This window comes from Adiantum capillus-veneris, chromosome 13 (genome assembly GCF_014529385.1).
Source record: "Adiantum capillus-veneris isolate H3 chromosome 13, ASM1452938v2, whole genome shotgun sequence".
Classification (NCBI taxonomy): domain Eukaryota; kingdom Viridiplantae; phylum Streptophyta; class Polypodiopsida; order Polypodiales; family Pteridaceae; genus Adiantum; species Adiantum capillus-veneris.
The window spans coordinates 7,433,965-7,448,090 of NC_140943.1; the positions used below are offsets into that span (position 1 = coordinate 7,433,965).

At 44.4% G+C, this 14,126-nt stretch overlaps 1 protein-coding gene across 1 annotated transcript in view; it reads left to right on the plus strand.

Annotated features, from left to right (window-relative positions):
• Positions 1-2,867: 2,867 nt before the first annotated feature.
• Positions 2,868-14,126, plus strand: part of LOC147443564 (arginyl-tRNA--protein transferase 2-like) — an 83,129-nt gene continuing 71,870 nt past the window's right edge. Inside the window, exon 1 of the mRNA XM_086526381.1 lies at positions 2,868-3,193. Coding sequence (XP_086382507.1) covers positions 3,097-3,193 — 97 coding nt within the window. The 5' untranslated portion in view covers positions 2,868-3,096. The remainder of the gene's footprint in view (positions 3,194-14,126) is intronic.

Sequence of the window (14,126 nt, forward strand, 5' to 3'; positions counted from 1 at the left end):
TCCATGGGAGTAGGAAACTTGAGGCCCGTGGGAACTCTTGGAAGCTTGAGGCCCTTGAGGCTCTTGAGGCAGCGGGCTGTGGGAAAGGGGTTATGTAGCCTTGGCCAGGAGCAGCACCGTGGGAGTAGGGGCTTAAAAAACCCTCGAAAATGCCTTGGAGCAGCGCGGGAAGCAAGGCCCAACAAGAGCTTTAAGGGAAAAGGGCAAGGCCAAGGCGCGCGTTGGTATCTGCCCCAGCGGACCCACCGACGGATTAAATTGCAGTTTTACCGCACATTTGAAGTCCGCTGCCGGGGTGGGACTCGCTTCTTGCGGACCCGCTTCCTCCCAAAAGGGGCGATTTGAGGTCCGATTGGCGTCCGCCCACGTTGCTATTTTGGGCTAGCCAACAAGCCAATGCACTTGGTTGTGGAAAAGCTCCGAAAAAGGAGATCTTAAGCTCAACTCAGCAGGCCTTTTCCCACACAAACTCTCTCTCTCTCACACACACACACACACACACACACCTATTTTTAGGCAATTTTGAGGATAGCTTTAATGGAGTTCTCGGGCTCGGTTTGCAGAGCTTGAAGGCTCTACGGAGAGCTTGCGTCGAGTACTTCGAGATGAGGTTAATGTTGTTAAGCAATTGCGAAAATGGAGAGATTAATTGGAGGTGAAAATCACTAGAAAATTGACACAAAAGTTATAGAAATGCCAAAATTTGGGGGCTAATCTTCTCCCTAATCAAACCTATCTAGCCATGGAGGGTAGTGGCCTCTTGGGTGTGCCAAGGACATGCCCACACATAACTAGATTAAGGCCTAATTAGTGAGATGCAACTAGTCATGAAGAATGTTAATGGGCCGTGATAATGAAATGCTAATCGATCTAATGGAGATGCTAAAAATTAACACACACTAATGCATAATGAAAATCCTAGCTAGCACACCATGGCTCTGATACCAAATGTTAGGAATTGGATCGTGCTAGCTATGGTGGATGAAAGAGAAACATAGTGTCAATGCGTGAGTGCGTGTGTAAGCAAGGTTATCACTCAAGCGAATTAGGTTCCAAGATAGAATTAGCTTGGACTCATAAACATAATCTTGAGTATTGACTTAGCTTAGCACAAGCTCACCATAGTCAAGCATGTAGTGCAAAATGAAGTTGTTGTTTATTCATTCAAGAAATGAGCTTTAAGTAGCTCTACAACCTTGCTCCACAGTATGTGGGATAAATCCACTCTCCTCTCCTTGACTCACACCTTAGGACAAAGCTCACACTTTACACTTTCTCCCTTCTCTCTCTCTCTCTCTCTCTCTCTCTCTCTCACTCACACACACACACACACACACACACACACACACACACACACATATCTATATGTATAGATAGATTGTACACACACACACACACACACACACACACATATATATATATATATATATATATATGTATGTATGTATTCATATGTGTGTGTGTACGTACACACACACACACACATATATTTACCTTTTTATATATTCCTCGTGTGTGTGTGTGTGTGTGTGAGTGAGAGAGAGAGAGAGAGAGAGAGAGAGAGAGGGAGAGAGGAATATATAAAAAGGTAATTAAATACATACATACATAAATAAATAAATATATATGAGAGAGAGAGAGAGAGAGAGAGAGAGAGAGAGATGGAGGGACACACACACACACAGATAGATAGATAGATAGAGAGAGAGAGAGAGAGAGAGAGAGAGACATGGAGGGGAAGGATATATATATATATATATATATATATATATATATATATATATATATATATATATATATATATATAGAGAGAGAGAGAGAGAGAGAGAGAGAGAGAGAGAGAGAGAGAAGGGGCGGGGGGAGTGAGAGAGAGAAGGGAGAAAGCTTCATGAGCTTTCTGAGGAAGTTTCTTTTCAATTTTTGCTAGTGCAAGTAAAAATCAGAAAAAAAGCTCCCTTTAAAAGCTCTCTCCATACCTCTACTCATATATTTTCAGCCATGAGTAAAAACTCAGTAAAAATCTCTTGAAGCACATGAACACTTTAGACATTGCCTTAGGTGATATACCCATGCATGCGTTGGGTAATCATCCAAATTACAACGGCTACCAAAAGATGGAGTTTGCATTGGATCTCAAATGTCATTGTGGAAAAGTTCTAATTTTTAAGTAGCCCACATAGATTCATCAATTTGGAAACTTGGAATGCTGCATTTTGCCCAATTATAAGTACTAGCATATTTGAACTCACAAAATCATCTTCCTTGGGCTACTTATATATACCCTCTCTGTTGGTGGCTGGAGTCCCAATGCTAGAGTTAGAGCTTCCCAATTTATTAATGAATTTGAAATGTTGATCAATGCTAGTTAGTGTGCTCTTTGTAAGATGATAAACAAAAATTCAAGACTTGCATTATGTATAGCACATAAACTCAAGCTAGCCACTCTTAGTAATTAGCTATCGAGACTTCACCAAATGAGTACAATATTCAACTTCTATTTTTAAGGTAGCTGACCTTTGCCAAAACTCAATAAAAAAACATGTTGGATATATGAGATTGATACAGAAGCACTAATTGGTCTTAAGGGATGGTTTGTTAAGTACAACAATAAAAAGAGGGAAAAACACGATCAACATGCTTTAGACTTCATAGCACATGCTTTTCTTAAAAATACATAATCTCAAGCAATCACATCATCATGAGTCCACAAAACATCATGGCCATAGATCTCACAAAAGATGACAATTATATGCCAAAAATGTTTTCCCAAAACAACAGGTTTTAAAGAACCCTAATTACAATAGAGTTTATTAATGATCTACACAGACAGTCCATGTAGATTTTCTTTTCTGTGTAGATCAGAGCATATCAATATCATATGCGAGCGCATGTCTACCAATAAGGAGCTCTTTTCTAGTCATGCTATAGGAGATAGTATGCGAGTTTAAGGATCATCAAGGTAGTTGAGACTCAGTTTGGTATGGAACTTGAAACCCAGGGGGAAAAAAGGAAAAAGAAGGTGCTAATTAGAGGGGCCGGCCCGCCAAAATGACTTGTGCGCTTTGGTGCCGAAGCAATGTTCAGTAGTTGACAGCAATGGAAAGGAGCGAGCTGACTGTTGTTGAAGATCAGGGCTTGTACGCAAATCCCTGTGGCTACTGCAAGTCTCAAGGTCCAACCAGTTTTGCTCATGGTGAGTGTGTGTGGAGAGAGAGAGAGAGAGAGAGAGAGAGAGAGAGAGAGAGAGAGAACCTTTACAGAAACGCCAAACTTAGAGACAATATAAATCTTATAGAAATGATGTTTGTGTTATGAAGAATGAGAAAGACTGCTTGTACCTCTGTGTCAATACCATCACTCTTTATGCATTTCCAAATGCAACCATCTCTATATGATATGAGCGTACTAGACACATGCTCTAGAGATACCTATAGCAATCTAGAGAGATCTGTGCTTGCAAGATTAAGTATCTGTAATGCGGTGAGAAGGCCTTCCTTAATGCTGTTGCCAATTGTACGTGTCTTCCGGTCGCAACTATCTTCCAAGCTCTGGCCATGATCTCCTCAATCCCTTTTTGCGTCTTTTAATATAAGTAACCTTGCTTATTGATATGCTTTGGCTGTCATCAACAATCTAGACTATTGAACCCCTTTCTGTACATGGGCTATCTCCATAGCTGTGATGGTTGGCTTTGAGTCAGATTGAAAGGTGGATAGTCATGAATCGTGTAATAGACTTGGACAATCCAAGCCAAAGATCTACAGCAAGACACATGAAAGAAACTGGAAACAACTGAACAAAACTTAAAATAGAGGGAGAGAGAAGAGGAGAGACGACACGGCGCGGCACGGCGGAGTTCCGCACCTAGACGCACTGGCCCCAAAGATTGGTGCCCCTTCTCCGTATTTCTTTATTCTTATGCTTCTCAAAGTACAATGTCTGAGGGTCCTCCTCTCAGCGCTCCCACGCAAAATTGAGCAGAAGTGTGGCCTTGGACACACTTATGGTTTTTCTGTAGGTTTAGGGTTTCACACCTAAATTGCAAGAGAACGCCAGGAGAGCCTCAGGAAGGCCTTGGGATGCTTAGACAGGGCTTCGGGCACCTACCAATGGAAAAACAGAGAATTACAGCACGCTGAAATTCTGTTATAGCTCACCAGGAAGCTTCTAAATTGCAAGGGATTCCGTCTTAGACAGGTACTTTTGACCTACAGGGGATTTGGCATCATTATGTTGCCGAAATTGAATAAAAAACGTGCAATTCAAGCCTCGCCAGGTTTGGACAGCTTTGTGAGACTTTGATCTACGTGTTCGAGTCGTCTATTTTCAATTGAATAAAGAAATACCGAAAGGGGCGTCAATCTTTGGGGCCTACAGGGTGTCGGTCTTCGTGTGCGCATTGACATTCTAGTCGTTGGACGCATCTCTCTTTTCTTCTCAGTGCTATGTGTAAAGTTAACAGATATTTAAAATAGTACCGCCCTCTCCTGTGTACAGGCCGGTTATATCTAGTCTCCCCTCGTTCCTCTTTTCCACTCATTGAGAGCAGACCTTGCACATTGCGGCAGGCCAATCGATGTGAGGTGGGAAAAAGCAACCTTGGTGTGAGCGCAAGGCCGCCAAGGGGTGCACCGGTAGGAAGGAGTTGAGCTTGGGTAAGAGAAAAGCTTTCTTAAACGCAGATTGCAAGCAGTACCAAGTACCCCAAGTACCCATGTACCCCGAGAACCTAAGTATCCCAAGTTTCCAAGTACTCAATGCATGGTCATCAGTAGAAGCAGAATGGATACTTTGTGTGAAGGTGATGAGAGTGGAATTGGAGAAGAAGTCCCTACACCAGGAGGATAGTTTCCAGATCCTCCTCCATCCCCATCTACGCCACGGATTGCACCGAATCCTATGGAGACTCTGGTCAAGTCTATGATGGAGATGATGCTACAATAAGAGGCTCAGCGGGTCGCCATGGACAGAGAATGTGAAGAATGGAGGAGGGCAGCTATGGAGCTTGAGCGTGAGCAAGCACGCGAAGCCTAACGCATAGCGGCTGAAGAAAAGAGGGCAACTCTGGAGCCTAGCCTAACGCATAGCGACTGAAGAAAAGAGGGCAACTATGGAGCCTGAGGGTGAGCAAGCACGCAAAGCTTAACATGTTAGGTGCAGCGGAATGAATGTTTGCGCTTTGCTCAAGATGAGTGCTCCGAACTGTGCTCAAGGTTCCTTTTGTTCTTATGGAAGGGAGAGCCTTCCGTTCTTAATGGAGAGTGCTATGATCACGAACAAGTGAGTGGATATTGTGTGTGTGTCACGTGACACATCTAACCCTATGTGTCCGTGGACAAGCTACAACACGACAAGGGTTCAGTCAGTCCAGTCAGTCTAGATTTAGAAGTGATCTGGCACTTTTTGTGAGTCTATTCGTAGACCGTGCATGCCCAGTCACTTAGTATAGATGCATATCCTGTGGTTGCACATAGCATGATCATAAGCCTTCCCATCAGAATCCATTAGAATCAGTTAGGGGATTTTTCCAGTGCATTTAGCCTATTTTTCCTATTTTTGACATTTTTCACTTATTAATTTAAGTGACTTTCCAACAAAAGTAGGTAGGGCAATTTTGCTAAGTTTGTATATAAGCAAACCCAAGTTAGCACTAAATGGTAGAAGAGGCAGCAGGAGCTCCCCGCTCAACAGGCGTCTTCTCAGCAAGAACCCCACAGTACCCTCAAGCCTTGGCGATTTCCCTCTTCTTGGCGTTTTCTCAATGCCCTAGCGTTTTTTGTTCTAGCAGATTCCTACCGCAAGTCTTAGCCTTGGCGTTTCCAGTTGCTATCATCGCCAGCCTTTCACAGATCCCTAGCGTTTTACTAACGCTACAGAACAGTCCTAGTGTTTTTGATTTTCAGCATTCAGCATACCAGATCAGCATGGCGTTTCCAGTTTTCAGCAGACAGCCCAACGTTTTCAGTTTTCAGCCTTGACGCTGTCATCGTCGACACCATCGTCGTCATCGACATCGTCATTGTCATCACACATTCCATGTCTCTTCCTTGGCATGACAGTTTCTGAACGAGCACATGAAAGTATGAGCACAAAGCATGGGCATTTCCGTTGTGAATTGCCACAGTTGATTGCTTTCGATCATAAGAGAAAGATTCGATCTCATTGTTTGCGTGTGTGGGGTGAACGGTTTGGCACTCCGTCTCTTTGTTCATCTACATTGCATGCACAGTCTTTGAGGAAGACAAGATTTTTTCCACTCACTTTACATGGAATAGGATTTTGTGCTGGAAATGGTTTTAGGAATTTTCAGCCATGGAGATTCTTGAAGAAGAAAGAAGCATGACTAAAGACGAAGTTCAAGCATCGAAGGAGCCACAGAAGACTTTGTGTCGCTTGCGGCGCGGCCCAAAGAAGCAAGCGTTGCAGACCTTTATGAAGTTCAAGTACCGCACGACCCACACATCAGCGTGGGCCGGCGAAGAGTCCCTTCCAGGATTCCGGATGCTATTGGCGATCTCCCTCGATGCCATACTGTTCGGTACCAGTACCTCACTTTGAAAAGGAGGGGATGTCACGTGACACATCCAACCCTATGTGTCCGTGGACAAGATACAGCACGACAAGGGTTCAGTCAGTCCAGTCAGTCTAGATTTAGAAGTGATCTGACACTTTTTGTGAGTCTATTCGTAGACCGTGCATGCCCAGTCACCTAGTATAGATGCATATCCTCTGGTTGCACACAGCATGATCATAAGCATTCCCATCAGAATCCATTAGAATCAATTAGGGGATTTTTCCGGTGCATTTAGCTTATTTTCCCTATTTTTGACATTTTTCACTTATTAATTTAAGTGACTTTCCAACAAAAGTAGGTAGGGCAATTTTGCTAAGTTTGTATATAAGCAAACTCAAGTTAGCACTAAATGGGAGAAGAGGCAGCAAGAGCTCCCCGCTCAACAGGTGTCTTCTCAGCAAGAACCCCGCAGTACCCTCAAGCCTTGGCGATTTCCCTCTCCTTCGCGTTTTCTCATTGCCCTACCGTTTTCTGTTCTAGCAGATTCCTACCGCAAGCCCTAGCCCTCGCGTTTCCAGTTGCCATCATCGCCAGCCTTTCACAGATCCCTAGTGTTTTACTAACGCTACAGAACAGTCCCAGCGTTTTTGAATTTCAGCATTCAGCATACCAGATCTGCTAGCGTTTCCATTTTCAGCTTCATCTGCTGCAAATGGTCAGCGTTTTCAGCCTTCAGGGACAATAGCAGATTCAGCCCTAGCCTCATGCAGAAGAACCTCATTTTCAGCCTCGAGAAACATAGCCAAAACAGTCATTTTCAGCCACCGAAACAGCCCCGAAATTCAGCAGACAGAAGACCACAGATTTCAGCCCTAAAGTCGTCGTCGTCATCGGCATAGTCCCAAGTTGCATCAGTCCATTGCATCCGCATTGTACCACTTTGTGCAATCAATACGTAGACCACTCTCGCCGACGAGAGTGGGGCCTTCGGAGGAGGGTTTTATGTCGTCTCTGGTGTCGTATCTCTCTTATCTCTTCTCTCAGTCTCATACACTTGCACGCACAGTGTCCATTCACTTTGTTTGTAATCAGTGCACTCTCTCATTAAGAACGGAAGGCTCTCCCTTCCATAAGAACAAAAGGAACCTTGAGCACAGTTCGGAGCACTCATCTTGAGCAAAGCGCAAACAATCATTCCGCTGCACCTAACAGCGTGCAAGTGTATGAGACTGAGAGATAGAGAGAGAAGAGAGATACGACACCCGAGATGTTGTAAAACCCTCCTCTAAAGGCCCCACTCGTTGGCGAGAGTGGTCTACTATTGATTGCACAATCTGGTACAAATGGTATGCATGAGACTGATGCAAGTCTAGGCTATGTCGACGATGACGACGGTGATGACAAAGTCGACCTAAGGGCTGAAATCTGCAATCTTTCTACTGCTGTCCAAAAACGCTATGGGCTGAAATCTACTACGGGTCCAAAAACTCTGATTTTTGGGGCTGTTTCTGTGAGTTTTTGTCGCTGAAATTCTGCAGGTTTAGGGTTGAAAACTGAGGTTCCTAAAGGCTGAAAACTGAGGTTCTTACCGCGATGAATCTGCTACACTTTAGGCTGAATCTTGTTGGTCTTTATCTGCTACTGAATATCGCAAGGCTTGAAGACTGCAAAGGCTGAAATCTGCAAACGCTGGCTCTCCAAAAACGCTAACTGATGGGGTCTCCAAACACGCTAGGTTGATGTTTCTGCTGGCGATCCTTGTTGATGCAAAAACGCTAGACACTGGAACTTGCTGGCGATGACAAGGCTGATGCAAAAACGCCAGGCTGTGATAAAAAAGCTAGAGATGTCTGATGAAGAAAACGCTAGCATGGGGGTCTTGCTTGGAGGGGAAACCGCCAAGGTCCTGTTTAGAAGTTGCCTGCTGAGCTTGGCTCCTGTTGCCTCTTCTGCCAAATAGTGCTAGCTCTAGTTTGCTTCTATACAAACTTAGCAAAATTGCCCTACCTACTTTTGTTGGAAAGTCACTTAAATTAATAAGTGAAAAATGTGAACTTAAGAACCCAAGAACCCACAAGAACCCACGACTTCAGAATGGTCATCACTTTAAGCGGAATGGATACTTCGCTTGGAGGTGATGAGCATGAGAGAGGCGATGAAGAATTTTTTCCACGAGGAGGTTTTTCCTTGCCCATTTACGCCAAGGATTGCACTAACTCCTATGGAGGCTCTGAACAAAATGTTTATGGAAATGAAGTTAGAACGCGAAAAAGAAATGCAGAAAGAAAAGCAACGCAGACACGTAGAAAGAAGAGCAGAAAGAGAAGCAGAACGAGAAGCAGCAAGGAAGGAAGCCAAAGCAATACATGAACAGAGCGACCGACAAAACAAAGAGTTCTGGCGACTCTGTTCTCAAGTTTAGGCACAGATGCAAGAGATTTGGGGAACTCTCAGTCTCTTCTTCTCCAAAGCATGACACTGGATTTGCATGATTATGAGAAGCATGATGATTTGATTGACAATGATAAGCATGATGATTTGGATGTTAATGATGAGCATGATGATTTGCATGATCAAGATGTGATTTCTCATAAGCATGATGAGTTGCATGAAGATGATGTGATTGTTTACAAGGATGGTGTGTTAGTGGCTACTTTTCCTAGCGAAGCTAACCTCGTTGTAGATTTGATCAATCTCGAAGAATTGATCTTGACTTTTGAGTCGAGGTCCACAGAACCCCCATAGGACAATTCGATCACTCAGGAAGAACCGATCTTGCCTCTCGAGCCTAGGTCCAAAGAACCATCACAAGAAGTATTATGTGTTCGCATGATTGATACACACGCATTGTTCGAGTGTTTCATTCGTGATTGTTTCCTGTATTTTAGTCAGCATCTTTATGTGATCCCTTTCCTAGGCACGACATATTGTACGATAAGCACGTTTCACTCATGAATCGGCACGAATGTATGCGGATTGTCCATGAAAAGCTGAAAAGTATGTATGTAAGGAAATCACATTCCATGTCTCTTCCTTGGCACGACACAGTTGTAGAACGAGCACATGAAAGTATGAGCACCAAACATGGGCATTTCCATTGTGAATTGCCACAGTTGATTGCTTTAGATCAAAAGAGAAAGATTTGATCTCATTGTTTGCGTGTATGTGGTGAACGGTTTGGCACTCCGTCTATTGGTTCATTTACATTGCATGCACAGTCTTTTAGGAAGATAAGATTTTTTCCACTCACTTTACTTGGAATGGGTACGTTCATGTTTTTGTGTTGGAAGTGGTTTCAGGAATTTTCAGTCGTGAAGGTTCTTGAAGAAGAAAGAAGCATGACTCTCGACGAATTCGAAGCATCGAAGGAGCCACAGAAGACTTTTTTGTCGCTTTCGGTGCGGCCCAAAGAAGCAAGCTTTGCAGACGTTTATGAAGTTCAAGTACCGCACGACCCACACATCAGAGTGGGCCGGTGAAGAGTCCCTTCCAGGATTCCGGATGCTATTGGCGATCTCCCTCGACGCCATACTGTTCGGTACCGGTACCTCACTTTGAAAAGGAGGGGATGTCACGTGACACATCCAACCCTATGTGTCCGTGGACAAGCTACAGCACGACAAGGGTTCAGTCAGTCTAGATTAGAAGTGATCTGGCACTTTCGTGAGTCTATTTGTAGACCGTGCATACCCAGTCACCTAGTGTAGATGCATATGCTCTGGTTGCACACAACATGATCATAAGCATTCCCATCAGAATCCTTCAGGGGAATTTTCTAGTGCATTGAGCCCATTTTCCCTATTTTTTGACATTTTTCACTTAAATTTTCAGCATTAGAAGACCATCAAGATCAGCCCCTAAAGAGCAGCAGATTCAGCCTGGTAATAAACTCAGTTTTCAGCCTTAAGGAACCTCTGTTTTCAGCCCTAAACCTGCAGATTTTCAGCGACCAAGACCCACAGAAACAGCCCCCCAAATCAGCGTTTTTGGATTGTAGCAAATTTCAGCCCATAGCGTTTTTGGACAACAGTAGAAAGATTGTAGATTTCAGCCCTTAGGTCTGGCGTTTTCAGCATTGCCGTCCTCGCCTTCAGTACCAGATCCCTAGCGTTTTGCATAGTGCCAGCACCCCCCCAGATCCTTGGCGTTTTTCGCATCATTGCCAAGTTTTCCAGACAGCCTAGCGTTTTTTCTAGCGATGACAGATCAGTCCAGCGTTTTCATTTCCAGCCTGAAGTAAAGCATTGCAGCAATGTTTTCAGCATTTCTCACAGCAGCAGATTCAGCCCTAGTTGGTTGCAGAAGACCCCCATTTTCAGCCCTCGAAAACGCAGCCAAAACAGTCATTTTCAGCCACCCAAAACAGCCCAAAGATTAACAGATTTTCAGCAGATAGAAGACCGCAGATTTCAGCCCTAAAGTCATCGTCGTCATCCCCGTCATCGTCACCGGCATAGTTCCAGGTTGCATCAGTCCATTGCATCATCATTGTACCACTTTGTGCAATCATAAGTAGACCACTCTCGCCGACGAGAGTGGGGTCTTCGGAGGAGGGTTTTACAACGTCTCTGGTGTCGTATCTCTCTTCTCTCTCTATCTCTCAGTCTCGTACACTTGCACGCATGGTGTCCATTCACTTTGTTTGTGATCATAGCACTTTCCATTAAAGAACGGAAGGCTCTCCCTTGCATAAGAACTAAAAGGAACCTTGAGCACAGTTCGGAGCACTCATCTTGAGGAAAGCGCAAACAATCATTCCGCTGCACCTAACATTGGTATTTGAGCTTTAGCAGTGTTCTGTATCACTCAAGGAAAGAACCACAAGAACCACATAATTTTTTTTGCTTATTGAGGTCGCACGAACCCAAGTTTGCTTGGGCGTGTCGATTCCTAATCGTGTTTTATTGAAGAGTGACAGGAATCCCAGGAAAGAAGGGCTTGTCCAGCCTCCCCTTGTGTCTCTTTTCACTCATTGAGAGCGGACCGTGCACTTAGCGGCCGGCTAATTGACGTGAGGTGGGAAAAAACAACCTTGGTGTGAGCGCAAGGCCGCCAAGGGGTGCGCTCGCGGAAAAGAGTAGAACTCGGGTGAAGAGAAGATCCTTCTCAAACACCGATTGCAAGCGAAAGAAAACCTCAAGAACCTCAAGAACTCAAGAACCCCAAGAACCAAGACACCCAAGAACCCAAGTTCCTCGTGAACTTAAGAACCCAAGACCACAAGAACCCACAAGAACCCACGACTTCAGAATGGTCATCACTCGAAGCGGCAAGGATACTTCGCTTGGAGGTGAAGAGCATGAGAGAGGCGAAGAAGAATTTTCCCCACCAGGAGGTTTTTCCGACCCTCCCCCTTCACCATCTACGACAAGGATTGCACTAACTCCTATGGAGGCTTTCGACAAGAGGATGATGGACAAGAAGTTAGAATACAAAGCAAGAGATGCCGAACGAGAAGCGGAAAGAAAAGCCTACGAAGAAGACATGGCAGCCATCGAGTGCCAGTACGAAGAAAGAATGGCAGCCATAGCGTGTGAGAGCGAGCAAGCACGCTTGGAAGCCAAAGAACGACAAACCAAATTGGATCGTGAATGCAAAGAAAGAAAAGCAGAAATGGAACGCAGACACGCAGAAGACAAAGCAAAAAGACAAGCAGAGAGCAAAGCAAGACAAGCAGAATTTGATCGCGAGATCAAAGCAAGGAGAGCAGAGTTCTTGCGACTCTTTTCTCAAGCTCAGACACCGATGCAAGAGATTCGGGAAAAGGAGACTCTCAGTCTCTTCTTCTCCAAAGCATGACACACAGGATTTGCATGATTGTGTGAAGTATGATGATGATTTGAATGATAATGATTTGCATGACAAAGACAAGCATGATGAGTTGCATGAAGAAGATGTGATTTCTCACAAGCATGATGAGTTGCATGAAGAAGATGTGATTGTTCACATGGATGATGTGCTAGTTGATGCTTTTTCTAGCAAAGCTAACCTCGTTGTAGATTCGATCAATTACGAAGAACCGATCTTGGCTTTCGAGTCAAGGTCCAAAGAACCCCCACAGGACGATTCGATCCCTCAGGAAGAACCGATCCTGGCTCTCTAGCCTAGGTACAGAGAACCCACACAGGAAGTATTATGTGTTCGCATGATTGATACGCACGTATTGTTCGAGTGTTTCATTCGTGACCGTTTCCTGTATTTTAGTCGGCATCGTTATGTGATCCTTTTTCCTAGACATGGCATACTGTATGTTGAGCACGTTTCTCTCATGGATGAGCACGAATGTATGCAGATTTTTCATGAAAAGCTGAAAAGTATGTATGTAAGGAAGTCGCATTCCATGTCTCTTCCTTGGCATAACACAATACATGAAAGAGTACATGAAAGTATGAGCACCAAGCGTGGGCATTTCCATTGTGTTTTGCCACAGTTGATTGCTCTAGATCATAAGAGAAAGATTCGATCTCATTCTTTGCATGTGTTTGATGAACGGGTTGTCACTCCGTCTCTATGTTCATTTACATTGCATACACAGTCTTTAGCGAAGACAAGATTTTTTTCACTCACCTTACATGGAATAGGTATGTTCATGGTTTTGTGTTGTAAATGGTTTCAGGAATTTTCTGCCATGGAGATTCTTGAAGAAGAAAGAAGCACGACTCTAGACGAAGTTGAAGCAAGGAAGGAGCCACAGAAGACTGTCGCTTTCGGCGCGGCAGTGAGAAGCAAGCGTTGCAGACCTTTATGAAGGTCAAGTACCGCACGACCCACACATCAGAGTGGGCCGGCGAAGTGTTCCTTCCAGGATTCCAGATGCTATTGGCGATCTCCCTCGACGCGATACAATTTGGTATCAGTACCTCACTTTGAAAAGGAGGGGCTGTCACGTGACACATCCAACCCTATGTGTCCGTGGACAAGCTAGAGCATGATCAGGGTTCAGTTCAGTCCAATCAGTCTATAGATTAGAAGTGATCTGGCACTTTTGTGAGTCTATTTGTAGACCGTGAATGCCCAGTCACTTAGTGTAGATGCATATCCTCTAGTTGCACACAGCATGATCATCAGTATTCCCATGAGAATCCATTAGAATCAGTTAGGGGATTTTTCCAGTGCATTTAGCCTATTTCCCCTATTTTTGGTATTTTTCACTTATTAATTTAAGTGACTTCCCAACCAAAGTAGGTAGGTCAATTTTGCTAAGTTTGTATATAAGCAAACCCAAGTTAGCACTAAAGGGGAGAAGAGGCAGCAGGAGCTTCCCGCTCAATAGGTGTCTTCTCAGCAAGAACGCGCAGTACCCCCCAAACCTTGGCGCTACCTCTCCCTGCAGCTAGCGTTTTTGATCTCCAATAGTACCTCCCCATTTCTGGCGTTTTCAGCATAGCCGTCCTCGCCTTCAGTACCAGATCCCTAGCGTTTTGCATAGTGCAAGCACCCCCCGAGATCCCTGGCGTTTTTCAGCCTTGCATCATCGCCAAGTTTTCCAGACAGCCTAGCGTTTTTGCTAGCGATGGCAGATCAGTGCAGCGTTTTCATTTCCAGCCTGAAGTAAAGCATTGCAGCAGCGTTTTCAGCATTTCTCACATTAGCAGATTCAACCCTAGTTGGT